The 27,931-nt window shown below is 35.9% G+C and overlaps 1 protein-coding gene across 2 annotated transcripts in view; it reads left to right on the forward strand.

Moving 5' to 3' along the window:
- Positions 1-27,931, forward strand: part of CUL2 (cullin 2) — a 111,621-nt gene that overhangs the window by 20,655 nt on the left and 63,035 nt on the right. For both annotated transcript variants that reach the window (XM_081147752.1, XM_081147751.1), the window contains exons 2-4: positions 4,610-4,750; positions 14,937-15,039; positions 17,869-17,963. In XM_081147752.1, coding sequence (XP_081003878.1) covers positions 4,632-4,750; positions 14,937-15,039; positions 17,869-17,963 — 317 coding nt within the window. In that variant the 5' untranslated portion in view covers positions 4,610-4,631. The remainder of the gene's footprint in view (positions 1-4,609; positions 4,751-14,936; positions 15,040-17,868; positions 17,964-27,931) is intronic.

The raw sequence follows: 27,931 nt of genomic DNA on the forward strand, positions 1-27,931 counted from the left end.
AGAAGGGAGAGGGAGAGAGAGATAGAAACATCAGTGATGAGAGTGATTGATTGGCTGCCTCTTGCACATTCCCTACTGGGGAATGAGCCTGCAACCCAGGCATGTGCCGTGAGTGGGAATTGAACTGTGACCTTCTGGTTCATAGGTTGATGCTCAACCACTGAGCCACGCTGGCCAGGCTGATTTCAGTTTTTAAATTTATAACAGCTTTATCGAGATATACTTTACATATCATCCAGTGTACCCATTTGAAGTGTACAATTCCGTAGTTTTTAGTACATTTGCATTGTTTTGCAACCATCATCACAGTCAGTTTTAGGACATTTTTATCACCTAATTTAGCAGTTACTTTCTGTATCTCCTCAAGTCCCCTAGCTCTTGGCAACCACTAAAACCCTTTCCATCTCTACAGATTGACCTATTCTCTATATTTCATATAAATGAAATCAAACAATATGTGTTCTTTTGTGACCAATTTCATTTTCCAAGTATAATGTTTTTGAGGTTCATCCATGTTGTAGCTCCTGTCAGTACTTCATTACCTTGTATTGTGGAATAGTAACCCTTTGTATGGATATTCTACAGTTTACTTATCCGTTTATCAATTGATAGACATTTGAGTTATTTTCACTTCTTGGCCTTTATGAATAATACTGCTATGAACATTTGTATATAAATTTTTGTGTGTACATGTTTTCTCTTGGGTATATACCTACCTAGGAGTTGAATTGTTGGGTCATATGGTAACTCTGTTTATATAAATCACTTTTGTAATTATTTAGTTTACTACTATTGACAGTATTTAGAAATGGTGCTCTAGTGAGAAAATCTAATCTGGAAATCATTTTCAAATGAAAAATTTTAGAATATAATTAATGTTGACATGTTATCTGGAAACATAATTAAACATGAATTTTTATTTTGCCTTTTAAAAATATTTAGAGGCAGTGATTTCTTTTTAGGACCCATAACACTCATGGGCCTTAGGCATAATACCTGTGTATCTAAGTGTTAAAAATCCCAACATTGCACTAGTGGAACTCAGAAGAAAGCTAGAGGAGGTTGTGGTAATACGAGATTTGAACTTTGCCAGATACTCAATGGGACATAATTTAACTGAGTGTGGATGGAAGTGTCCTGGCAGGACATCAGGTGTAGGACATCAGGTGATGTCTCTAGTAAGGGACAGGAATGAAGAACAAGACTCACCTAGTTGTCTGATAGCTTGAGAGGCAGAGAAGAAGAGTGCAGTGGTCATGGTCCTGTTTCTTTCTTTGCCTTTTCTTTTTCTCTTTCACATCCTAATGTGAATTCTCCATGAATAAATTATCATTTAAGCAACTTAAATAAAATGAAGGAACTTACCTTTTTTCCTTATATGTGCTTTCTTATTGGGCAAGCAGAGAATTTAACAGACAATTTCAGCATACTTTGTGCTATTGGTTTGTTAATTTTTAGTGTGTTTCACTGGGCTTGTGCTTCTCTCACCATGGCTTCCATATGTTTCATTCATCTAAAAATGGATTATCACTATACATGTACCCATTCTACCATAAATCTGTTGGTCTCAGCAGAGAAGTCTGTGACAGCGATTCTGTCAAAACTTGGGTAAAGGTAAAAGGCAATCCCTGCAACCATTAAAATAACTTTAAGCAGTGTGTATAATATGATCCCATTTTTATAGGGGGAGAAAAGTAATGTGAAGGGGACATTACCAACTTTTTGGTATACAATTACAAAATAGACCCTACCCTTAAGAAACTCTCAGATAAATTACAGTAGAGGTAAGCGTAGAGTTCTCATGTAATATGTAAAATACAGTACCTTACCTAGCTTAAGTGGGCTCAGTAAAGTTTCTTAAAAGCAGATATACTGGATCAAGGCCTTAATGTCAGTAAGAGTTAGGTGAATGGGTGGAAGATAGAGGTAGGAAATAGAAGAATTTTAAGTATAGAAAACAAAGGTAAAGGCAGGGTGTGTGAATCAGTTCACTGACCTCTAAGCAGAGAGAGGTTACTGGATTACAATGTTAAGGAGTCCCATAAGAAGCGCTGGAGAGGTGCTTTAGTCTAAGGTCAAATCATAGAAGCTTGATGTGCCATGTTGCCATTCAACTGAATGCTGTGCATAGTGGAAAGTATTTTTTTAAAAAGGGTAATGTGCTCAACTTTTTGGTTTAGGTAGGTTATTTTTGCCTTTGAGTGCCTGATCTGATATTCAAATCTTTTTGAAGGTCAAGAACTTTGTTTATTGACTACTGTATCCTCAGAGCCTAGAATAGTGCCTGGCAAATATTTAAGTATTCACTAAAAATGTTAGTAAGGCCATATAGTTGCATATAGCAGTTGAGAGCTTGGGCTCCAGCACAGGTCTGAATCTTTTTTTTTTTTTTTTAAATATATCTTTATTGACTTCAGAGGGAGAGGGAGAGGGAGATAGAAACATCAATGATGAGAGAGTCATTGATCCACTGCCTCGCCTCCTGCACACCCCCAGCTGGGGGTTGAGCCTACAAGCCAGGCATGTGCCCTGACCGGGAATCGAACCCCGATCTCCTGGATCCTAGGCTCAACTGCTGAGCCATGCCTGGCCGGGCTACAGGTCTGAATCTTGATGCCACCATTAAATAGCTCTGTGGCCTTGAGCACATTTCTTAATCACTCTGTGACTTAGTTTTCTTATCTAGAAAATGTAAAGAACAGTAGGACCTACCTGATCAGATTAAATGAGTTTATATAAAGCACTTAGAATAGTGCTTGGCTCATAGTTAGCACTGTATAAATATTAACAGTTATTATTTTATGAATGAAAGCTTAATATAAATTAGGGCTGCTAAAGGCTTGATCCCAGAGCATATGTAGGGTTACATAGGAAGGGGTGGATTTAAGAAATATTCAGGAACACAGTTGGATAGGATGTGGTAAATAAGGATGAAAAAGATTAAGGTTAATTCCCTGATGTAAAGCTAGAGCTTTAGATTCTCTCTTCTCTCCAGTGTTCCTGTCCCACCCCCCAGTGCGCGCGCGCGCACACACACACACACTCACACACACACACACACACACACACCACAGAGTTAAATGATTACCGATTTATTCTAGTTATTACAGGAAATTTAAGGCCTGGAGGTGAAGTCTCTGGTATAATGAGGAAAGCACTGATGAGTTGTGGCACACCTTCTTTTGGATTTTTGTTTGGATTCTCTTTCATTCCTTTTCTTTCTCTTCCTTGAAGTCTGTTCCTTGGACTCCTCTTGAGTTCTTTTCTTCACAGAGCCAAGACATAAGAAAGGCCCAGGACCACCTCAGGTTGTGCGCTGGGAGTGTTCAGCTGGTTTCCTTCCCTTGTCTCCTTTTCTCTTTCTCTTTATGCCCCCCTCCCAACCCCATTATTTTCCTACCCTCTTTTCCACAGTGGGAGACCAGAGAACAGATGTGTCCTCCTTGTTTGGCCTGGCTACAAACTAGCTTGGTGTTTCACAGTCCCAGTAATCAGGGAAAACTAAGGGACCCGTACCAGAAATCATTCCCTTGTGCACTTAAAATTAACTTTTAATTTTGTTCTTCTGGTGTGATATTGAGAAGGATTTGAATCTAGCTTTTTAAAAATTTTTTGTTTTTTAAATATATCTTTATTGACTTCAGAGAGAGGAAGGGAGAGAGGGAGAGAGAAATAGAAACATCAGTGATGAGAGAAAGTAATTGATCGGCTGCCTCCTGCATGGCCCCTGCTTGGGATCGAGCCTGCAACCCAGGCATGTGCCCTGACCGGGAATTGAACCGTGATTGGATCCTAGGTCGATGCTCAACCGCTGAGCCACGCTAGTCGGGCTGAATCTAGCTCTTTAAGCAAGTTTCTGTAACTTTGGGACCTTTTTGTTCCAGGTACCAGCTAACGTCTAGAATACAGCTTGTCTGCTAGGCAAAAGTCTTTTAATTCATTACTACGCTGGTCAAATTCAGCTGAGCCAAGGGCTCCATGCTAGAGTTCTGCTGTTCATTAGAGTAGTGGGGCTGAAATACTCTGAGAAGGAGCAACCCTAATATTTCTTTGAAATCTTTAACCTTAATGGTTCATATGAATTGTGTATTCTACTCTAATTCATCTTTGTTGTTTTATTATAAATTTCCTTCCTAATTTTTACCTAAACTGATGCTCCGGGAAGATAAATCCTTCCATTTTCTTATGTGCTCTCATATTCCCCTGCATACCACCTCATTCCCCAGCTTACGAGTTTGGAGCCAAAACCTTTTTATTAAGTGTCTCTTGCATATTTCTCAGGACGGCAGATGATTTTTGGCTAAGTGAGTTGCAGCTTTTTTACATTAACACATTAAATGAAGCTTCCAAATCTTTGGAATAACACCCTGATTATAAGTAATTTGTACTAAAAGCTTTCCATTTTGAAAAGAATGCAAATACTTTGTGGAATTCCTTGTCTGGATAGTCATAAAAAGATAGTAGCCAATGTTTACTGTGTTCTTACTATGTGCCAGGTTCTGTTCTCACCTCTTTCATCTGTCATGTTGTTTAATTATGTAGTGTTTTACGAACAAATAACTGATCTTGTAGAACTCATGCTAACATTACTATTGTTTATAATTAACAGATTTCAACACTAAACTTGCACAATGTCTTTGAAACCAAGAGTAGTAGATTTTGATGAAACATGGAACAAACTTTTAACGACAATCAAAGCTGTTGTCATGTTGGAATACGTCGAAAGAGCAACATGGAACGATCGCTTCTCGTATCCTTTTAGTGGCATTGATAAATGGTCTTGTATTGATAATATTGCATTGATAAATATATCAATGAACATGATATATGTTTCAAAATTGATAAACCTGTTCAAAAGTGAAAATAGGTTGAAGCTTATATAAATGGAAGAACATTTCATTGTGACTGTTTTCAAATATGTTGTATACATTTCCAAGTTCATCACCTATATGTGGTAATCATTAATCTTTGATAACCTTTCATTCAACAAATACTTAGTGAGCACTTATATGTCAGGTACTACTTTAGGGAATACATTTGTGAATAAAATAAACTACTTTCCCTTTACTAAGGGAAACAAACAGTAAACAGATATAAAAACAAAATCTAATGCCAGTGCTTCTAATAACAGGTAGTGATAAATACTGTGGGGAAAGTAAAGCAGAATGGGGTCATCAATTCAAATAGAGACTGCAGCCAAGAAATTAAGAGACAGATGAGACTCAGAAGGGCAGCAATGAAGGAATTAGGAAAGATCACCAAGAGCAAAGATGTGTCATTAGAGACAAGGCTAAGATCATCTACACTCGCATATTTCCAGTTATTATGTATGGGTGCAAAAGCTGGATAATGAAGGCTGATAGGAAAAAAATGGATTCACTTGAAATATGGTGTTGGAGGAGAACTCTATGGATACACTGAATTGCCAGAAAGACAAACAGGTGGGTCCTAGAGCAAATTACGCCTGAAGGACTGCTGGAGGTAAAAATGACAAAATTGAAGCTATTCTGCTTCAGGCACATCATGAGAAAGCAGTGTTCTTTGGGAAAGCTAATAATGCTAGGAAAAGTAGAAGGCAGCAGGAAAAGTGGAAAATCAAATATGAGATGGATTAACTCCATAAAAGAAGCCACAGGCGTGAGTCTATAGGAGCTGATCAGGGTTGCTGAGGACAGATGTGGTGGATATCACTCATTGGGTGGTCAGGAGCCAAAACCTACTCAACAACACATAATACACAAGGGTGTGGAGAATGGTTGAAGTACTTATGTGAGTGGCTCTTTTAGAAGGGATGTCAAGGAAAGCCTCTCTGAGGAAGATGATATTTGAGTAGAGACTGAAACAAAGTGAGGGAGCAAGTTCTAACAGATATCTGAGGGGAGGGAGTGAATGGCAAGTTCAGTGACTGAGACAGAAACATGTTTTTTTAAGTGGGTTGTCTATATTTGTGAATTGGGAGTTGCATATGAAAAAACAAATATGAGGTTTCCCTTGGACAGTCTGAAACCCTGTGTCCTGCATTTTTACATGACAGCAATCTTTAAAATATATATATATATTTATATATATGTATTACGTATATTGTATATAGTATATGATTATATATTTGTTATTTGTATAATAAAATGTAATTTAAATAATGATATCATATAAAAACCACACTACAAACCTAGCACCTAGGATGTAAACTCTGGCACCAAGAAAAAACCCAAAATAATAAATATTTTAGCTTCTTAGTGTTTGGGAGGTTAAAGTGTCTCTGGGAACCCTCAGCCAAGGTAATAGGGGCAGAGTTGTGGACAGCAGTCTTATCAGTACTGCTCAGCATCTGCCAGGGGCCAAGGTAGGGTAGGCATGAGGACAACATGTATACTGTTAGACTCCTGAACCACTTCAGTTTTTTTACCACAGGAAATAACACGTGTCACATCTCAGGGTGAAGAAAGAGGGCAGGGTTGAGGCCTGGGTCTCTGCGTCCAAATAGTTTGGCAGTGTCCTAGGGCCCTAAAAGAAAACTTGAGTACTGGATGGACCCTGTAGGAACCAGAGATCCTTTCCCGAAGAAGCGAGATGAGATGTATTATCAGAATGTATGGAGGTTCAGGGTTCTTTCAGACTCTGTGCTGCCCTCTATACCAATCTTCTAGGGCTAAAGGATGGCTGCCCTCATTATGTGGGGCATATGTTCTTTAGAAACACTTGAATTTCAGGAGATAGTGTGATTCAACTTGTTCTCAAAGCCTAACTCAGTTAATATTAAGCTGAATGTTGATCTAAGAACAATGGAGTTCTTTTAGACCAACAGGAAAACATTTAATTCATTAAAATTGCAATTGCTAGTAAAACCTTTGTTAGGTTACCTATGTTCTAGGCACTAATGATACATAAAATGATGGTAATGTTTATGGAAGACTTCATAGTTTGCAAAGATCGTTTATGTTTTTAAGTGTTATTTGGTACCTCAAACAAGCCTATCAGATTAATAGGGCAGATATAATTATTGTCTTTATGTAACAGATGAGGAAACTGATACTCGGGGTAAAGGGTCATGCAGGTTGTAACTGATGGAGCACAGACATGAATACAAGATTATTTTTAAACTTTAATTCATGCCAATAATTTATTGAACAGAGGTCTATACACAGGCAAACCTTACTGTGGAAACTAAGACATTAGGATCCCCCCACTACCCCTACACCGGCCCTCTAGGGTGGGGAGAGGAGGGAGGAGACCTTAGGGCAGAGAACAGGAAGGGGTCACAGCTGTAGGAGGGAGAGCAGCCACGTTGGACAGTGCTAATAGACGAATACAAGATTTTGAACATCTAATTCCTTACACTTTCCAGTATATTTAGAGGATAATTGATATGGATTTTTACAAACTTTGAAGAGCTTTTTGCTGAATTAGTCTCTTAAATTTTTATATAGATTTTCATGGGTTGTTTTTGGGTAGGAATCATAGTAACTAAAGTGTTAAAGGTTACTTGTGTGTTAATGAGGTTGGCTAGGCAAGTGCTAAGACACTTTTAAGTCTCTTTTAACTAAAATAATGAGCAGAGAGAGAAGAGAAGGAATTGGTGATAGAAGATTATAAAAAAGGGGAAAATAAGTATAAGATAAAGAGAAAGAAAAGAATAAATGTGTTCATTACTATAGAGAATATACACTTAATTAGTTGGTTTGTAAATGGCTTTGAAATAGCTGACTTAACCTAGAAAGTACGCTTTCAATCAATTATTAGTTCTAAGATGTTTATTGTTTGATTCATCTAAGATAGTCCAGTTATTCTTAACTCCATCATGGATTTTCTCCTCCTGCCCTTAAAATAAAAAATATCTACCAAAACAGTAAATTTAAAAGTGTAATCTCTCACTTTAAATTTTAATTAGGAAAATAAAGGGCTGTGTTACTGATTGTTCCAAAGTAGAATTCCCTCCATTTCCCTGTTATTTTGCCCAAGAATATAAGGTTGACTTCTGACCTCCAGATATCTTAGGTAGAATTTTAATGGCCATAAAACTTTAACATTTTGAAAATGAAAAATGCTCCTTCAAAATTATGTACTACCATATGTGTTAGTACTTGATTTTTATAAAGCATTTTTGGGGGTGTGTGAAATAGAATACATATGTGGAAAAGTTCGAAAGATATACATGTAGAATTGAACAAATAATTGTAAAGAAACGCCTGTATAATCACCACACAGGTTGGTTAAGAACTAGAATACTGCCAACATCCACCAAACCCATACCACCACATGTCCCTCAGTTAGGAGCCCCTCTTTCCCTTGGAGGTACTGTGGTATCCTGACTTTTGCACCTATTGTTTCCTGTTTTTCTAAAAACAGCATAACTGCTTTTATATATACAACCCTAAGCAATATTGGTTAATTCTTTCTGTTTTGAACTTTATAAATGGAATCATACTGTGTACATTTGTCATTTTCTTTCAACATATATGTGTGTAATTAATTTTTTGCAAATGACCTTGTAAAATATATGTTATTAGTTCAGTTTTACAGTTGAGAATTCTGTGGCCCAAGGGGGGTAAAGTAATTTACTGATACTGTAGGATAGAGTGCTGGGGTAAAAATGCCAAAGTCTTGTAGTCAGCATGAAGGAAGTTTGGCTGCCAATTGAAGTGTTTACCATGTATAAGTATGGAACTTATTGAACCCTTGTCCACAAACATTTTTATTAAATATAAGCTCCTTAAGGGCAGGGATTCTTGTCTGTTTTGTTGACTGCTATATTCCCAGCATCTGGTACATATAGACATCTAGCAAATAGTTGGTGATTGAATAGCTTCTGTCAGCTAAATGCCATTAAGCATATACTGTATAGGTGAAACAAATATCATTAAAATTTGGCTAATTCTCTTATTGTGTTGATAAATGGGGCTTTTAACATTTATCCCTCATAAATGTACTGGATCCAAAATGCAGGGCATTCTGGTTGATAATTAATGTAAATAGAAAACATCAGTGTATTTTGATGCACAACAAATTACCACAAATTTTTCCAGTTTAAAGAAACACTTATTATTTCACAGTTCTGTTGGTCAGAAGTCCATGGTGTGACTGTGTTCTCTGCTCAGGATCTCACAAGGCTAAAATGTTCTCTAGAAATCAGGGTCCTCTTCTGAGTTCACTCCTATTGATTGGCAGAATTTAATTTTTTGCAGTTTTGTGATTAAGATTCCTGTTTCCTTGTTGATTGTTGGCCAGGAGTTGCTCTCAGTGACTTGTGGTCACTCTCCAGTTTTTGCAGGCAACCCCCTCCGTCTTCAAAGCCAGTAAGGTCATGTCAAATCTTTCTGTGCTTTGACTCTTTCAGACTTCTTCTGCAGCTAGCAACGGGGGGGGGGGGGGGGGGGCAGAGAAGAGATGGTGGGGACCTGCTTTTAAAGGACTCCTGCTATTAGATTAGGAGGAAAGTCCAGGGTTATGTTTCTTTTATTTTTATTTTTATATTTTTTTAATCCTTACCCAAGGTTATGCTTATTGATTTTAGAGAGAGGAAGGGAGAGGGAGAGAGAGAGAAACATCAGTTGGTTGCCTCCCTTACACTCCCAATCGGGGATCAAACCTGAAACCTTTTGGTGTACAGGATAACATTCCAACCAACTGAGCCACCCTGCCAGGGCTACTTTAGGGTCAACTGATTAGTAATTTAATTGCATTTGCAAAGTCCCTTTTGCCATGTAAAGTAACTTGGGTATGTGATATATTATATTCACGGTCTCAGGTATAAGGGTAGGAAACTTCTAATTCCATTTTCAGAATTGTGCCTAACACAAGTAATAATGATGGTTCATAACAAAAGCTTTATAACAGCTTTGGAGCAGTCTCTAGGGTTATTTGGAATTTACCCTTTATTAAGTGCTTTCCTATGTAGAGGCTAAGTATCGATCTATACTTACTATTTGTTTCTCTGGTTTGGAGTTCTTTGGTTTACTTTTATTCATGGTTTTCTGCTGTTAGGACAATTCCCAAACCCCAGCAGTGTAATATAGGAGCTCTCCTACTTAAGGACAATTTAGCTTCTAAATGGTTTTATATAAGTTCAAGTTGATTAAGCAAGGGGAGATTTAAGATTGCCTTCCCGGAATGTATTTCTTCCCAGCCTAGAAAACCGGGCTTTTAAAAACCAGGCATACTATTGTCCTGGTTTCTAACTTATATTCTATTAGGCTTCTTTTTTAAACGTATACCAATTTTGACTTCAGTGAAGAATGTTGAGGCAGGTAATCTCCATCCTTGATCTTCACAAGTGTTAAAAGGAGAACTTCTTAGTAGCCTTGGCACCTATACTTAGCACCTATCACTCAGATTGTGCAGTTACAAAAAGGTTTTCTCTATAGTAATCTCTGGTTGGCGCACCAGCAACAGTTTCATTCTGTGCTTCTAAATTAAATCAGACCAATATTTGATGTTGCTGCTGATTCTAATTGATGATTTTATAGATTCATTTTTTACATGTGGCATTTTCATTCTTCCTCCTCAGAAATGTCAATAAACATGTTTATTTTTTTTATTGCCAAATTCTTATTTGTTCACTGTCTTACCATTTTCAATTTTAAGATAATTTTTACTTTTATTGCCATTTCAAAACTCATTGTGACCCACTATACAATAGAGTTAATAGTATTAAAATTCAAAATTAAGTCCAAGTATAGGAAGAACCTTTTAATGGAGAAAATGAACTAAAATAATTTTGCTGCTGGCCAGCACTGTTTTGGTTTTAACAGTTCAGAGCTTTTGCTCTGGAACAGTTTTGTTTCGGACAGAATTTTTAAGTGGAAAGTTCATAAACGGGGATTTTTATATTTTGGCTTCCTGAAGAGAGACCTGAGGAAAAGATGACTTTGAGGAAGAGAGTGTTTAAGTCTAAATGTGACCTCCAGTTATTTCACATTTTTTGTCTTTTAAAGTGTCTTGAAAAATGTTCTTCTTGGGTGTTCTTTCTAAGGCCTAAACATTCCAGGGTGGTTGGATATTTGAGTAGGTTAGAGAAAAAGAACACATTGAGGAATATCTTTTAGGCAGTTGAATGAAATTATAAAGTAGTTAACTGAGACCCCAAACTGTGGTGAGTTAAAATACTAATTTAAAAAATTTATTAAGGTGAATCCATTAAAAAAATTGGAGCGATGTCTGTATAACAGAAGGTGGCAGGTTTGATTCTTGGTTTTGGCACATTACCCAGGTTGTGGGTTTGAACCCTAGTTGGGGCGTGTGCAGGAGTCAACCAGTCCATGTCTCTCTGTCTTCCTGTCTTCTGTCCTCTCTCTAAAATCAATAAAAAAAAAAATATATATATATATATATATATATATGAATACATTCTCACTGAGGAAGATAGTACATGTCTTATATATGTAATAAAATGGGAAAGTCTCCCTAAATTGCCTCCCTTGCACAGATCCTTTTAACCCTTAGCAGAAAGAAGGTGAGCCCTGTGGTGTGAATCCTTGTAGTCAATTTTGTGTACATGTACATGCAGTGGATATATTAAGTGAACATTTGGGCACATAAGTAGCATATCATGCTGAATTTATGGTATTGAATCATTTTAATTTTTCAGTATCAAGTAAGTTGTGTATTCTAGAAATAAGTATGTATATAGCTTAAGGAAAAAATAGGTGAAGCAAATATGTTGGGTGAAAATTCTGGAAGTAGGTATTTAGAACTTAATGATAATAAGTCACCTTTGCTGAAAGGATTGTTGATCTAGATTCTGGCTAAATTTAGTCTTAAAAATACTCATGAAAAATACAGATGAATTTTCATAAAGTGAACATAGTTGTGTATTCAATAAATAGATTACTTTTTAAAAAAATCCTCACTGGAAGATATGTTTATTGATTTAGAGAGAGAGTGAGAAAGAGAGAGAAACATGGGTGTGAGAGAGAAGTATCGATCAATTGTGTCCTGTACGAACCGCGACTAGGAGTCGAACCTGAAACCTAGGCATGTGCCCTGACTGGGAATCAAAACCACAACCTTTTTGGTGTATGGGACAACACTCCAACCAACAGAGCGACTGGGCCAGGTCAACAAATAGAACAGTCTTAGCACACCGGAAAACCTTTTGTTCCCTCTCAGTCACTAAAGTTAACTACTATCCTGACATCTCATACATTTAATTCAGGCAGCTCTTTTGTATCTGATTTTATTAGGTTGGTTTGTGATGAGTAATTGAGATTGAGTATAACTCTCTATGGTAAAACAAAACAGAACAAAACTTTTAGAGATTTAAATTATGTAGTGAACTAGGACTTTTTTTTTTTTAAAGGAATTTAGAGCTGAAACCTAGAGGGACTCCAAGTAGGATCCAGAAACTCATATAATACATTATTTTGAAGCTCCTTTTCTATTGATTCCTGTTTCATCTCCCATCCACCAAACTATTGTCAATTCTCTATAGAATTTGTGTGGTATATATTCAAATCTCTACTTTCTTTATAATATAGGTTAATATTTTGATATGGTATTGCTGATAATTCTTATGTAGTATTTTACTTAGATAATCTTCTAGTTCATTGTATCTAAGTTGATTTAAAACAGTTGTGATAGTTTCATATTGTGTGTGTGTGTGGTTTTGTGGTTTTTTTTTACAAAAAATGGGCACAGTGATATTATACTATGTGGATATTTTTGCTTCATTATGTTTGTTTTTTAATATAAAGAAAATCTTAGCCCTAGCCAGGTAGCTCATTTGTGTTAGAGCATCATCCTGATACTCCAAGGTTGTAGGTTCAGTCCCTGGTCAGGGCACATATAAGAATCAACCAATGAATGTGTAAATAAATAAAACAACAAATCATGATGTTTCTCTTTCTCCCTTCCTCTCTAAAATCAACAAAAAACATTTTTAAAAAAAAAATTTTTTTTTTTTTTTTTAGATATATCTTTATTGATTTCAGAGAGAGGAAAGGAGAGGGGGAGAGAGATAGAAACATCAATGATGAGAGAGTCATTGATCAGCTAGCCCGCAACCGGGGCATGTGCCCTGACCGGGAATCAAACCCTGATCGCCTGGATCCCAGGTCGATGCTCTACCACTGAGCCACACCCGGCCGGGCAAGAAAATTTATATTTAATAGAATAATATATTGAAGAAATATATATACATATACATGTGAAGCTAGTTTATTAGTTACTAACATTAATTAAAAATAAATAAAAGGATTTAGAAGGAACATCGGAAAGTTTGATATCTACCAGATTTCCATGTGAAGAGGGCTCACATGAGGAGGGCCGCTTGTTCTTTCCAGAGTAATGATACTAGGTTAATAGGCAGAGTATGTCAGATTTGATTGCTATTTCCTTTGCATCACCAACAGTTGAATAAGTGCCTGTTACATGTCAAGAACTATGCCTGGGGGCTGGGAATATAGAGATGATTAAGAACAGGCTAGTGCGGATGACAAAGATATAAATAATTTTTATTGTATAAAAATAAGTTCTAGCCCGGCTGGGCATGGCTCAGCGGTTGAGCATCGACCTTGGATCCAGGCGATCAGGGTTCGATTCCCTGTCAGGGCACATGCCTGGGTTGCGGGCTAGCTGATCAATGACTCTCTCATCATTGATGTTTCTATCTCTCTCTCCCTCTCCTTTCCTCTCTCTGAAATCAATAAAGATATATTAAAAATAAAATAAAAATAAGTTCTATAGAAGAAGAATATATAAAATGTAATGGGGCTTACAGATGGGGAAGAACCTACCTTCTACCTCTGATATATTTTTAAGCACAAATTATTATTTTGTCATATTTCCTGATCCTTATGTTCAATATAAATACTTGACTCCATCCCAAATAACCTTATTTTCAGTTTTTATCTGCATCTCAAATTAGACTGGTCTCAGATTGCTTCATGTGTATTTTATTTTCCACTTTCAGTGAGTGATGTGTGGTTCATAAAGCACTTTAACATACATGAGCTTATTTGGATCTTACAAGGATCCTCTAGAGATATCAGGAGAAGGTTTATTATCTTAAAGATGAGGGAATGACAATGCAGAGAAGTTAAGAGACTTGGTCAATATCGCTGGCTAATAAATGTCTCAAGCAGATCCCATTTCCTCTGACTCCTGATAAAGAACTCTACAGCATACCACCTGTGATACCTAGCAAGGTACTTAGTGGGTGTTCAAAAACTTAATTAATATTACTATTCATACTATAATTCTTCTAATAGAATAAATGCTAAAGGTCAGTGGATAGGTTGTAGGATATTCTGATGAGTACTGTGATGTGGGAAAATGTGTCAAGTGAGTAATTTTTGTAACTTGTTTTTCAGAATTGCTTAGACATATCTGTCTCTTGTGATATTCCGTAGCCCTTTGTTGGTATTATGTTTGTTTGTTTTTTAATATATCTTTATTGATTTCAGAGAGAGGAAAGGAGAGAGAGAGAGAGAGAAATATCAATGATGACAGTCATTGATCAGCCTCCTGCACGTCCCCGACTGGGGATTGAGCCCACAACCCAGGCATGTGCCCTGACCAGGAATCGAACCCCGATCTCCTGGATCCTAGGTTGATGCTCAACCGCTGATCCATGCCCAGCTGGGCTGTTGGTATTATGTTTAAGTCCTTTTTTACATAAACCTTATTTTGTAGGTGTCTGGGTAACTTGACTTTCCAGAATCATCCTCTGAATTTTAATCTCTCTGAGAGGAGCAATTTTCTTACAATACTGTCAAATGATCCTCAATAAATATTTGTTGAATGAGTAAAGGAATATGTCTTCTAGTGCTTTTTAAAGTAAGCATGGTTATATGTTTTACCTTTTATTCTATATCTATGCCTATATAATTCTAAACCACAAAAATAATGATTTTTTATTTTTTAAGGTGAAATTTTAGTTAAATCTCATTTGTTTTAAAGAATATCTCCAATGCATGTGAAAACCTTAACAGTTTAACTAGAGATATCTATGCTTTATGTGTGGCCTATCCTGAACCCCTTGGAGAAAGACTTTATACAGAAACTAAGATTTTTTTGGAAAATCACGTACGGCATTTGCACAAGGTAAGGAATGATACATAGACGATATAAATATGTTTGTGGCAGCATAGTTATTTGCTTAGTTCATTGTTTTGCAGTGCAGAAGTAAGAGCAAATTAAGGTTTATTTGTTTTGTTTCCTAAATAGCATATTTCTAATTATATATATTTAAGATCTATTAGTCAAGCACTGTGCTGTTAGGTTCTCCCGGGAAATTAGTATAGTAGCTTAAGATCATGTTAGTAGTAAGTGGAAGAGTAGAGTGTATCCACCTCTAAAATGTGCTTCTGTGTTCTCTGGGTAGAACCAAGTTTTCTCTTACTGTTGCTTCCCACCTCTTGGTAAAGCTGCCTTTATTATTATCTGTCAACTTTTTAGCTGCCTCCTTATATCCTATATAAAGTCTTATAAAAACCTAAAATTAAAAAGGGAAATTTAAAAGCATGATAGAAACTGTTTCTGACCAGTTTCTTTGGTTAGTATGCCATATGTATGAGGGTAACATCATAGACTTGATCTGTGCATAAACAGTGAATTTGCAGTATTTGATTATAGACAGCATTTCTAACTTACCCACTGATCTTATCAGGAGCTGAATGAGATCATTTATTGTCTGGGCTAGAAACTTGACTCTTAACTTGTAGTGGCTGTGTGACCATGGGCAACTCACATAACCTACTTTAAGTTTCTTCATCTATAAAATGGAGATAAAATAACAGTCTAATGTCTAACTCTGCACAAAGCTTAGAACAGATAGTTTTTAAAGTGGTAATAACTCATAAGTAGAGCTCAGTTGATCATGTGATAGTTGCCTTTAAAACATTCAGAGGAAATGCTCTACTTTCTGTTGTATATGGCAGATACAGTGTTCTAATATGTACATATTAGAACATGTACATTTACCAGTTCATGAAAGTGATATTGATAACAAGTGCTTTAAATCAGTCTTAAAATGTTTACTATGTTAAGTTCATTTTAAAATTGAAGTTTTGCTATGGCGAGCATAACTGATAACTGTTTAAGGCATTTATAAATTTTGCAGTTTTATATTTTAGCATAGGTTGTGTGATTTTTTTTAACTTTGAAGAAATTTTAGATTTATGGAAAAGTTGCAAAAATAGTACAGAATTTGTTCTCATATACTTTTTATTCAACTTCTTAGTGATAACATCATGTGTAATAGTGGAATGGTATTAAAACTAAGAAATTAACATTGGTATAGTGTGTAATTAAAAATGGTATTTTGAAGTAGTTTTATGAAAGTTTATAATACTTTTATTAATTATACACTATATGTTCTCAGATCCAGTGACAAAAAAAATTGGCTAACGTGTAGATGACAAAGTAAATTGTTAATATAGCCAACAAAATCAGTTTCACCTGTGAGAAGAAAATTTGATTTGATTAGGGGAGGGAACTTTTTAAATTAATAAAGTATTACAATACCCTTATAGGTAATTTAGGACATACAGATAAGCAAAAAAGAAATTAAACATCACCATAACATACCTCCAGAATTAATCACTGTTAATATTTTTGGTATGTCTTTATTAAAATATATGTCTTTTGGTATATATTAATATATATGTAATTTGATTTAATAATTCCTGTAATGCATATTTTTGCTTTGTGTAGACTTTCATTTTTATTAGAAAATGAAGTCATGTTATACACCTTATAATCTGCTTTTGTTTTTAATAATATTTCAAGTCCCTTTTTCTTTGTCATTATATAGACTTTTGTGCTTCTGGCAATGATGGTAAAATTTTTCATGGTGTGGAGATACTATAATTTGTCTAAGTATTCCCGTGTTGCTGGCCATATGGATTATTTCCAATTTATATAATTTGTTATTACCAACAATATTTCTGTGAACATCATTGTGGTTAAATAATTTTTGTGTAACCAAGGTTTTTGTAGGATAAATTCCTAGACCTTGAAATACTAAGTCATAAGTCATGAACATTTTTTAGTGTTTTTAATAGTAACAAATTGTTCTTGGATTTATATTCTGTCAAACCAGCAATAGCACTTTCAAGGGTACCCTATTTGCCAGTATTATTAATAGTTGCTATTTTTAATTTATTTACCAATATGATAAGCAAAAGTGGGATTTATAGGGTATGTCTATTGTTATGAGCCTTAATTGTTAAAATTCCAAGTTTAAAATAATTTCATTAGATAATTAATTAGGTAAAAGTTGAAGTCATGATTTCTTAAGGTCATATGGACAGTTAATCCCCTGAATATCAGTCCAATGTATTTTTATTGTTAGATTAGATTTTCTTTAAAAGTAACTTAAAAAATTAGACCTCAGGTTTCAGTTTGATTTTCATTTTTCAAAAAATGTTTTTATAAAATAAATTTAAAAATACTTTGGGAATTTGGCAAAGATGTCAATTTTCATAAACAGTCTTATTCACAAAAGTGAATAATTTGAAATAGTGATATATCAGGCTGATTTACTAATATACTTAGCAGGTTGATCAAATGTGATGGATTTGAGGAAACACATAGAAACATGGCAATAGAATTATGTTCTATATGAACTGATCTAAATATATTTTAGCCCAAAGAAAACATCAAATCATTACATTTTGTCCTTTTATCTTAGAGAATGAAACACTTTACTCTCCGGTATGCATGCTTCGGTTTCATACCTGAGACTCACATTTTTTCCTAGTTGTTTCATTGTTACTAAAGGTAGTTAAATTAGAATGGAATTTATAAATGTAATTTATAATGCTTAAATTATGTCAGTTATTTTAGAATATTAACTTTGGATAAATTTTATACCTTACAAATGAAAAGGACTAGTGCTTCCAAGTGAAAATATTTTTCTTCTTTATATAGAGAGTTCTGGAGTCTGAAGAGCAAGTACTTGTTATGTATCATAGGTATTGGGAGGAATATAGCAAGGGTGCAGACTATATGGACTGCTTGTATAGGTAAGTACTCTTTTAAACTCTGACAATCTAAACAGTATTGTTGGCATTCATAATTGAAGGGTTTTTAAAAATATTTTTATTTTTATTTTTTTAACTTTATTATTGACACTATTACAGATGTCTCCATTTCCTGCCCCTTTTTTCCACTTCCACCCAGCTCCCACCCCCACTTCCCTGTGGCCATCACCACTGTTGTCTGTGTCTTTGGGTTATGCACATATGTTTTTTGGCTAATCCCTTTACCTTTCATCCAGTACCCTCCTCCCCCACCCCCTCTGACAGCTGTCAGTCTGTTCTATGTAACTGTCCCTCTGTTTCTACTCTGTCAGTTTATTTTATTGATTAGGTTCCAGGTATTAGTGAGATCATATGGTATTTGTCTTTCTCTGACTAGCTTATTTCATTTAGCATAATACTCTCCAGGTCCATCCATGCTGTCGAAAAAGGTAAGATTTCCTTTTTTATGACCACGTAGTATTCCATTGTGTAAATGTTACACAACATTTTATTTATTTATTAATTATTTATTTATTTTATTGATCTTGGAGGCAGGGAGGGGGAGACACACACACACACGCACCCCACATGCACACCCCGATTGGGAATCAAAGCTGCAACTCGGGTATGTGCCCTGACCAGAAATTGAACTCACCACTTTTTGGTGTACAGGACAATGCTCCAACCAGCTGAGCTACACCGGTGAGGGTATACCACAGCTTTTTTATTCACTCACCTACTGATGTGCACTTGGGCTGTTTTCAGATCTTAGTTATTGTAAACAACACTGCTATGAACATAGAAGTGTATATATTCTTTTGAATTGGTGTTTCGGAATTCTTTTATTATTATTAATTTTTTTAATCCTCACCTGAAGATGTTTTTCTTCCATTGCTTTTCAGAGAGAGTGGAAGGGAGAGTGAGAGAGAGAAACATTGATGTGAGAGAGACACATCGATTGGTTGCCTCCTGCATGTGCCCCAACTGGGGCCACGGATGGAATCTGCAACCGAGGTACATGCCCTTGGTTGGAATCGAACCTGGGACCCTTCAGTACAAGATGCTCTAACCACTGAGCCAAACCAGCTAGGGCTAGGATTCTTAGGATACATTCCTAGAAGTGGGATCACTCGATAAAAAGACAGTTCCATTTTTTATTTTTATTTTTTGAGGAAACTCCGTACTGTTTTCCACAATGGCTGCACCAGTCTGAATTCCTACCAACAATGCACTAGGGTTCCCTTTTCTCCACATCCTCACCAGCACTTGTTTGTTGATTTATTGATGGTAGCCATTCTTGTAGATGTGCGATGATATCTCATTGTTTTAATTTGCATCTTTCTGATGGTTAGTGATGTTGAGCATTTTTTCTTATGTCTATTAGTCATCTGTATGTTCTCTTTGGAGAGGTGTCTACTCAGGTCCCTGTATTTTTCTCAGTTTCTTTCTTCAGTGTCCTGTAGTTTTCAATGTACAGGTCTTTTACCTCCTTGGTTAAATTTATTCATAGATATCGTATTTTTTTTTGTTGCAATAGTAAATGGGATTGCTTTCTTAGTTTCACTCTCTGATAGTTCATTATTGGTGTTATATAAAATATCACCGATTTCTGAATATTAATTTTGTATCCTGCTACTTTGCTGAATTCATTTATTAGATTATTAGATCTTACAGCTTTTTGGTGGAGTCTTTAGGGTTTTCTATATACAATATCGTGTTGTCTGTGAATAATGGCAATTTTACTTCCTTCTTTTCAATGTAGATGCCTTTTATCTCGTCTTCTTGTCTGATTGCTGTGGCTAGGACTTCCAGTAGTATGTTGAATAAGAGGGGTGGAAGTGGACATCCCTGTCTTGTTCCTAATCTTAAGGGAAACACTTTTACTTTTTGCCTGCTGAGTATGATCTTGGCTGTGGATTTGTCATATATTCTGTATGATATTGAGATATGTTCTCTCTGTACCCAGTTGCTGAGAATTTTTATTATAAATGAGTGCTGGATTTTATCAAATGCTTTTTCTGCATCTATTGATATGATCATGTGGTTTTTATGCTTCATTTTGTTTGTGTGGTATATCACATTTATTGATTTCCAGATATTGTACCAACCTTGCATCCCTGGAATAAATCCCATTTGATCATGGTGTATGATCTTTTTAATGTATTGCTGGGTCCACTTTGCTAATACTTTGTTGAGCATTTTGGCGTCTATGTTGATCAGGGATATTGGCCTATAATTTTTTGTTGTGTCTTTATCTAGTTTTGGAATTACTATAATGCTGGCCTTGTAAACTGAGCTTGGAAGTTTTCCGTCCTGTTGAATATTTTGGAAGAGTTTGAGAAGGACAGGTATTAGTTCTTTTAACATTTGGTAAAATTCACCTGTGAAGTGCCCAGCTGGCGTGGCTCAGGAGTTGAGCATCGACCTAGGATTCAGGAGATTGCGGTTTGATTCCTGGGGTTGTGGGCACATGCTGAGGTTGTGGGCTCAATCCCCAGTAGGGGGCATGCAGGCGGCAGCCTGTCAATGACTCTCTCATCATTGATGTTTCTATCTCTCTCCCTCTCCCTTCCTGTCTCTGACATCAATAAAGACATATTTAAAAATAATAATAAAAGGAGGCTTATTTAAAAAAAAATTCACCTGTGCAGCCATTCAGTCCAGGACTTTTATTTGTTTGGAGTTTTTTTAATTACTGTTTCAGTTTCACTAGTTGTAATCCGTCTTTTTGGATTCTCTGATTATTCCTGATTCAGTTTTGGAAGATTTTATGTTTCTATAAATTTATCCATTTTTTCCAGATTGTTCCAGCATGTTCATATATAGCTGTTAAATAATCCTTTGTATTTCTTTGGTGTCAGTTGCTCCTTCTCCCCTTTCATTTCTGATTTTATTTCTTTGGCTCCTCTCTTTTTGTTGTCGATGAGTTTGGTTAAAGGTTTGTCAATATTATTTATCTTTTCAAAGAACCAGCTCTTGGTTTAATGGATCTTTTGTTTTGTTTTTAGACTCTATTTTGTTTATTTCTGCTCTGGTCTATTAATTCTTTCCTTCTGCTCTCTTTGGACTTTGTTTCCTGTTGTTTTCCAGTACCTTTAAGTGTAAAGTTAGATTGCCTGCTTGACATTTTTCTTGTTTCTTGAGATAGGCTTGTAATGCTGTTAATTTCCCTTAGGACTGCTTTCATTGTGTCCCATAGATTTTAGACTGTTGTGTTCTCATTTTTATTTGTTTTGAGGTAACTTTTTATTTCTTCTTTGATCTTATTGTTAACTCATTCATTTTTTAGTAACGTGTTATTTAGCCTCCATGTGTTTGAGTGTTTTTCAGGTTTTTTCTATAGTTGATTTCTAGTTTTATACAATTCTGGTCAGAGAAGATGCTTGATATGATTTCAGTCTTTTTAAATTTGTTGAGACTTGTTTTGTGTCCTAACATGTGATGTGTCCTAGAAAATATTCCATGTGCCCTTGAAAACAATATTTATTTTGCTAGTTTGGTGTGAAATACTCTGAAGGTATCAATTAAACCCATCTGTTCTAGTGTGTCATTTAAGTCCACCATTTCCTTGTTGATTTTCTCTCTGGAAGATCTGTCCATTGATGTCAGTGTGTTGTTAAAGTCCCCTATTATGACTGTTACTGTCAATTTCTCCATTTATATCCTTCAGTATTTGCTTTATGTATTAGGTGCTCTTATATTGGGTGCATAAATGTTTACCAGTCTTATATCCTCTTGTTGGATTGCTCTCTTTATCATTATGTATAATATCCTTTGTCTCTTACTGTAGGCTTTGTTTTAAAGTCCATTTTGTCAGATAAAAGTATTACTACCCCAGCTTTTTTAAAAATTTGCATGAAATATCTTTTTCTATTTTTTATTTTCGTCTGTGTGTATCTTTCGTTTTGAGATGGGTCTCTTGTAGACAGTATATATGTGGGTCTTGCTTTGTTATCTAGTCAACTACCCTGTGTCTTTTGATTGGAGCATTTAAGCTATTTACATTTAAAGTGATTATTAATACGTATGTATTTATTGCCATTTTGTTTTTTTAACTATTTTTTTTTGTAGCCTTCTCCTTCTCTCCTCCTTCTTCTTTCTTCTTTCTTTCTTCTTTCCTCCTCTTCTTCTAAAAGCAGGCCCCTTAATATTTCTTGTAGTATTGGTTTGGAGGTAATGAAGTCCTTTAGTTTTTCTTCAGAGAAAGCTCTTTATTTCTGCAAAGCTTTTTATTTTTCCTTCAATTTTATTTTATTTTAATTGAAAATTTTAAAAGTTTATTGAAAAAGAAAATTATAAGAATTGGTATATTTGACAGGATTTTTATTTATTTATTTTATTATTACTATTTTAAAATAATTTATTGTTGAAGTATTACAAATGTCCCCACTTTTCCCCATTGATCCCCTCAACCCTGCACCCCCCCCCAAGGTCTTCACCACAATATTGTCTGTGACCATGGGTTATGCATATATGCATATAAGATACTAGGTAATTCTCTCCTCACCCACCCACCCCTGTCTTCTCTCTGAGATTTGCCAGTCTGTTCCATGCCTTGTCTTTCTCTAACTGCCTTACTTTGCTTTGCATAATACTCTTCAATTCCCACCATGCTCTCTCAAAGGGTACGAGGTCCTTTTTTATAGCTGCATGGTATTCCATGGTATAAATGATCGAGAAGATGCTTGATATGATTTCAGTCTTGTTGCACTTGTAGAGACTTGTTTTGTGTACTAACGGTCTGTCTTTGAGAACGTCCCATGTGCACTTGAGGAAAATGACATATTCTACAGCTTTGGGGTGAACTGTCCTGTAAATGTCAATTAATACCATCTGATCTAATGTGTCATTTAGAGTCACTGTTTCCTTGTTGATTTTTTATCTGTAATATCTATCTGGTGGTGTCAGTGGGGTGTTAAAGTCCACTAATATTACTGTATTGCTGGCTGTATCTCCTTTAAAGTCCTCCAGAAGTTTTGTGTGTGTTTTTTTCCAGCCTGTGTGTCTTTTGTTCTGAGACGGGACTTTTTTAGACAGCATATATTTGGGTCATGTTTTCCTATTCATTCAGCTACCCAATGTTTTGATTGGAGCATTTAATCTATTTATGTTTAAGGCTATTGATAGGCACTTTTCCTTGCGATTTTGTTTCTTTATGCCTATGTTTCTCATTCTCTCTATTTCAACTTCTTATTACAGCAGTCCCTTTAACATTTCTTGCAATGATGGTTTGGTGGTGATAAACTTCTTTAGCTTTGTTTTTATATCTAGGAAGCTCTTTATTTCACCATCTATTTTGAATGATAGCCTTGCTGGATAGAGTAGTCTTGGTTTCAGATTCTTGTTTTGCATTACCTTGAATACTTCATGCCATTCCCTTCTGGCCTATAGAGTTCCTGATGAGAAATCAGCTGACAGCCTTATAGCAGTTCCAATGTAGACAACAGCTTGCTTTTCTCTTGCTGCCTTTAAGATTCTGTCTCTGTCTTGGATTTTTGGCATTTAAATCATGATTTGTCTGGGTGTGAGCCTCTTTGGGTTCTTCTTGCTTGGGACTCTGTGCCTCCTGAACTTGTGTGACTTTTTCCTTGACCAGGTTAGGGAAGTTTTCTGCCAATGTATCTTCGAACAGGTTGTTTAACCCTTAATTACTTTCTGCCTCTTCTGGCAGTCCTGTGATGTGAAAGTTGTTACGTTTCATGATGTTTCACAGTTTCCTTAAACTGCCCTCCTGTTTTTTCATTGTTTTTTTCTTTTTGGATCTCTGATTGATTTTTGCTATCCTGCCTTCTAATTTGCTGATCTGATCCTCAGCTTCCCCTAATCTGCTGTTCATTCCTTCCAGTGTGTTTTTAATTTTTACTATGTCATTCTTAATTTCTTTCATAGTTTCTATATCTTTTTTCATGCTGTTGAGCATTTTTATGATCAATATTCTGCACTGTATAACTGATAGATTGCTATTCTCCATTTCATGTAGCTCTTCTTCTGGAGAATTCTTTTGTTCTTTCATTTTGGGCTTGTTTGTTTTTTCTCCCTATTTTTGCTGTCTGTTTGGATTTGTTTCTATGTATTAAGTAGGTCTGCTAGGCCTCCTAGACTTTTGGATGGTCTGTGGTTCAGGCCAGTATTAGACACTGTTTGTGACTGGCTTTGAGTACCCTGTTTGAAGTTTTCCACATTCTACAGCTTGTGGTTTCCTCTTCTGGGACTGGGTGTGTTTGGACAGGACCTAAATGGCTAATTCTAATGTGTGTTTTTCCACATTCCCCTTTCTAAACTTCCCTCTCCACCTCTGCCCAGTCTTTTTTTTTAATCCTCACCTGTGGACATACTTTTATTGATCTCCTTTTTTAAAATATATCTTTATTGATTTCAGAGAGAGGACAGGATGGGAGAGAGAGAGATAGAAACATCAATGATCAATGAAGAGTCATTGATCGAGCCCGCAACCCGGGGATGTGCCCTGACCGGGAATCAAACCCCGATCGCCTGTATCCTAGGTCGACGCTCAACCACTGAGCCACGCCCGGCCGGGCCTTTTATTGATTTTTTTAGAGAGAGGATGGGAGAGGGAGAGAGAGCACACGAAACATTGATATGCGAGTGAACATCGATTGGTTGACCCCCACATGTGCCCCTACTTTGGATCCAGCCCACAACCTGGGTATGTGCCCTCACCAGGAATCAAACCTGGGACCCTTCAGTGAACAGGACAATGCTCCAGCCAACTGAGCTATACTCTCCAGCGCCCTTCTTAGTTCTTTTTTGTTAAGTGCCACTCCTGTGAGTTCTCATGGTATAAATGGAAAGAAGTGCTTAGGTGCAGAATACAGAGAACTATTTATTGATTACTGGATAAATAAGTAGTGCCATTAGCACCTGGGACTTTCACGTTTAGCCCTGGCGTTTGTTATCCTGAAATGGTTGTGGTTTGATGGATGCAGTGATAGTTTTGCCATGTGTTAGCTACAGACGTACCCTTTCCTCATTTCCTCATTGGGAGAAGCTGAAGAATAGATCTGGTCTTAAAGGATTATCTGCACAGTTAAACCATGCAGGAATACCACGTTGGGTCCAAGCCTCAGTTTTCTTGGTGTGTTTGTCCTTTGCTTCACTAATTCATGTTCCCTTAGTCTTTTATAACAATACTGGAGTTTAATCACTGTAAGTTGCCTGTATTAGAAACTGGAGCTTACTTCTAGTGGCCAGTAGCTTTTTTTCTTTTTAGACGAGTAAAATATAGTAAAACCAGAAACCAGTCATTGCTGACATGTGCAGCCTTTACTGTGGCTCTGGCTTTTATAAACTAGTGTTTGTCATACGTTAAACATCCTGACATTTGATGTTTTTTCCCTTCATTCACCAAAGTCAGATAGTCATAAATAGAGCTTTTAAGAATTTCCTATATTGCGGAGAGAGTTGGGGGAATTTTAAGGATAAGAGTGAGAGTGCATGCATGCCTTTGCCATTGCTGAAAAGCTTGGGCCACTGGTATGGAGATGAGAAAAGAGTGTGTTTAAACTGTGTACCATGGAATGGGATCTCTTTTTAGCTGAGACATTTTGGTACAGATTTAAGTTGGTTTTCTATTCTTTCTTAGTTTTCTAAGACACAATTCTCTTGGTTCTCCTGCATCTCTGTTTACCAAAGTCAGTTTGATACTATTTAAATTAAAACTATTAAATTTGTACATTAATGAGCTTTTATTACAAGTTGCAGTATGCATGATATACATACGTGTGTGTATAAAACAATATGAGATAGTTGGTATCTGCATTTTTTAGAGAGGTTAAATGACTTTGCTCAAGGTCACTCAGCTAAAAAAATTACAAGGGCAGGAATTTAAATCCAGATTAGTTTGAGTAAATCCGTTTAATTTCTTCATTCTACCTTAGTTTCATTCTAGATATACTCTTTTAGTCACTTATGTAGATTCTATTCTCATCCTTTTTCTCATACTACATGTTCATTCTAGGATGATCTCAATTATTGCTGGTTTCAGCTACAACCTATATATTGATAGCCACCAAAATATTTGTTTATCGCAGGCAGTTTAAGTTTCAGAGGAGTGTTTTTACCTAGCTTCCTGTATCTCCAGGGTGTTCCATGAGTACATTGTACTACTGCAGATTTTCAAGACTGAGCTTGTTATCTTTTACGTGCACATTGCCCCAGCATGACTAATTTTAATAAATAGTAGTACTGTACACCTAGACATATATGCCAGAAGTCTCAGATATCCTTCACTTAGGGTTATTGTCTCCACTTAACCTCTACTGTATGACTCCTCCAAATATCTCTTAAATTCATTATTTCCTTTGCACTGCTAAGGTTCAAGCTTTTTCTTACCAGAAATGTTAATGATAAAGTCCCTGAATTAGTTCCCATTTTTGATTTCCCATTTATTCTATTTGGTAAACTTGTTATATTTTCTAAAGTGTACAGATTTGATCACTGTCTAGCCTCTTCTTTACTCAGATTTAATTTATATTATGATAGATACACATTAGTATAGATGACTTAAAGAATCTGATTTTAAAGAAAAATAATGATATTTGTGTCCCACCTTTCCCAGTACTACATACCTTTTTAGACCCTGCTGGTCCTTGAAGTAGAGTACTTAAGGCATTAGCTTGAGAACTAACAACTCTTGAAATCCAGTAGGTATAAGCATGAGAACAATTCTTGTAATGGAGTTTTCTAAGATAGATTGAAAAGCCTGATTTCTTAGAGGCTTCCTAAGTTACCTTAGGCTATTAATTCTTGCCAAATATTATTGTGTTACTGCTCATACTCCAGATAAGCAAAGGATGCTTATTAACCACTTTGTTGACAGAGCATGTACTATTGCATTATACCTAACCAGAACAAAAAGGTGTTATCTGTGTGGTAGAGTATAAACTATTTTAAGAAATTATTGGATGTAATTTTCTTTTATGATTTTCTAGAACATATATCTTTATTTAAAAACATGTGTGGTTAATAACTTTGATTTTAAAATACTACGGTGACTTAAAAATTAAGAATGGTATCTATATAAAAATGAAAATTGCACTATTTACATTTTAAATTCTTTTCTTTAAACTATTTTAAAATCTTGTCTATCAAGCTTAAGATATCCAGAGTAGAAATCTGGAATGAGAAAGATATATTTAATGTAAGTTAGTTTAAATTTTAAATTTTATTCCATAAAGGAGAGAGAATAGTGACTTGTCCTGTCAGATATAAGCATATAAAGCTCCACTAAAACAGTGTGCTGGCTTGGGAGTAGACATGCAGATCTTTGGAACAGATTAGTGAATTCAGACCTCTGCGGATCTAGCAGCTACTTCTTCAGAGTTAACAAACCACTGTTCTGAGAAGTTTACACTTACTATGTAGGTATAAGGGAGCCTACTGTAGGATTCTGAATAAGGAAGTGACATCCTGAAAGCAGAATTTTTACATGAATTGGAGATGCCACAAATGGGGAAATAGAAACCATTCATGAGAGTGTTGCACATGGTCCAAGCGGAGAGTAGACAAATGGCATTGGAAGTGAAAAGGAAAGTCATAGAGGAGATGATGAATAGTTTAGCAGAACATAAAGACCAACTGGTTAAAGGAGGTGAACTGGAAGGATAAGATAAGTGAGATTACTGGGATGGCCATAATACCATTGCCCCAAAAAGGAACTGTTTTAGAGCAAAGATCCATTTAAGAAGACACATATAAATGGTAAAGATATGACACTTAAGTTCCCTCTCCTTAGGAACACATGTCATTGTTGAAATATTACATTTGTTTATTTTTGTATATTTTACCAGATGTGCAAGCTTCATGTGGGGTGGGGACCACATTTTTTTTTGTTTTTGAGCGAGAGAGAGAGAGAGAGAAACAACAGTGTGAAAGAGAAACATTGATTGGTTGCCTCCCCCCCCCCTCAACCCGGAATCAGACTTGCAACCCAGTTATGTGACCTGACCAGG

This window comes from Miniopterus schreibersii (assembly GCF_964146895.1).
Source record: "Miniopterus schreibersii genome assembly, chromosome: 1".
In the NCBI taxonomy this organism is placed as follows: domain Eukaryota; kingdom Metazoa; phylum Chordata; class Mammalia; order Chiroptera; family Miniopteridae; genus Miniopterus; species Miniopterus schreibersii.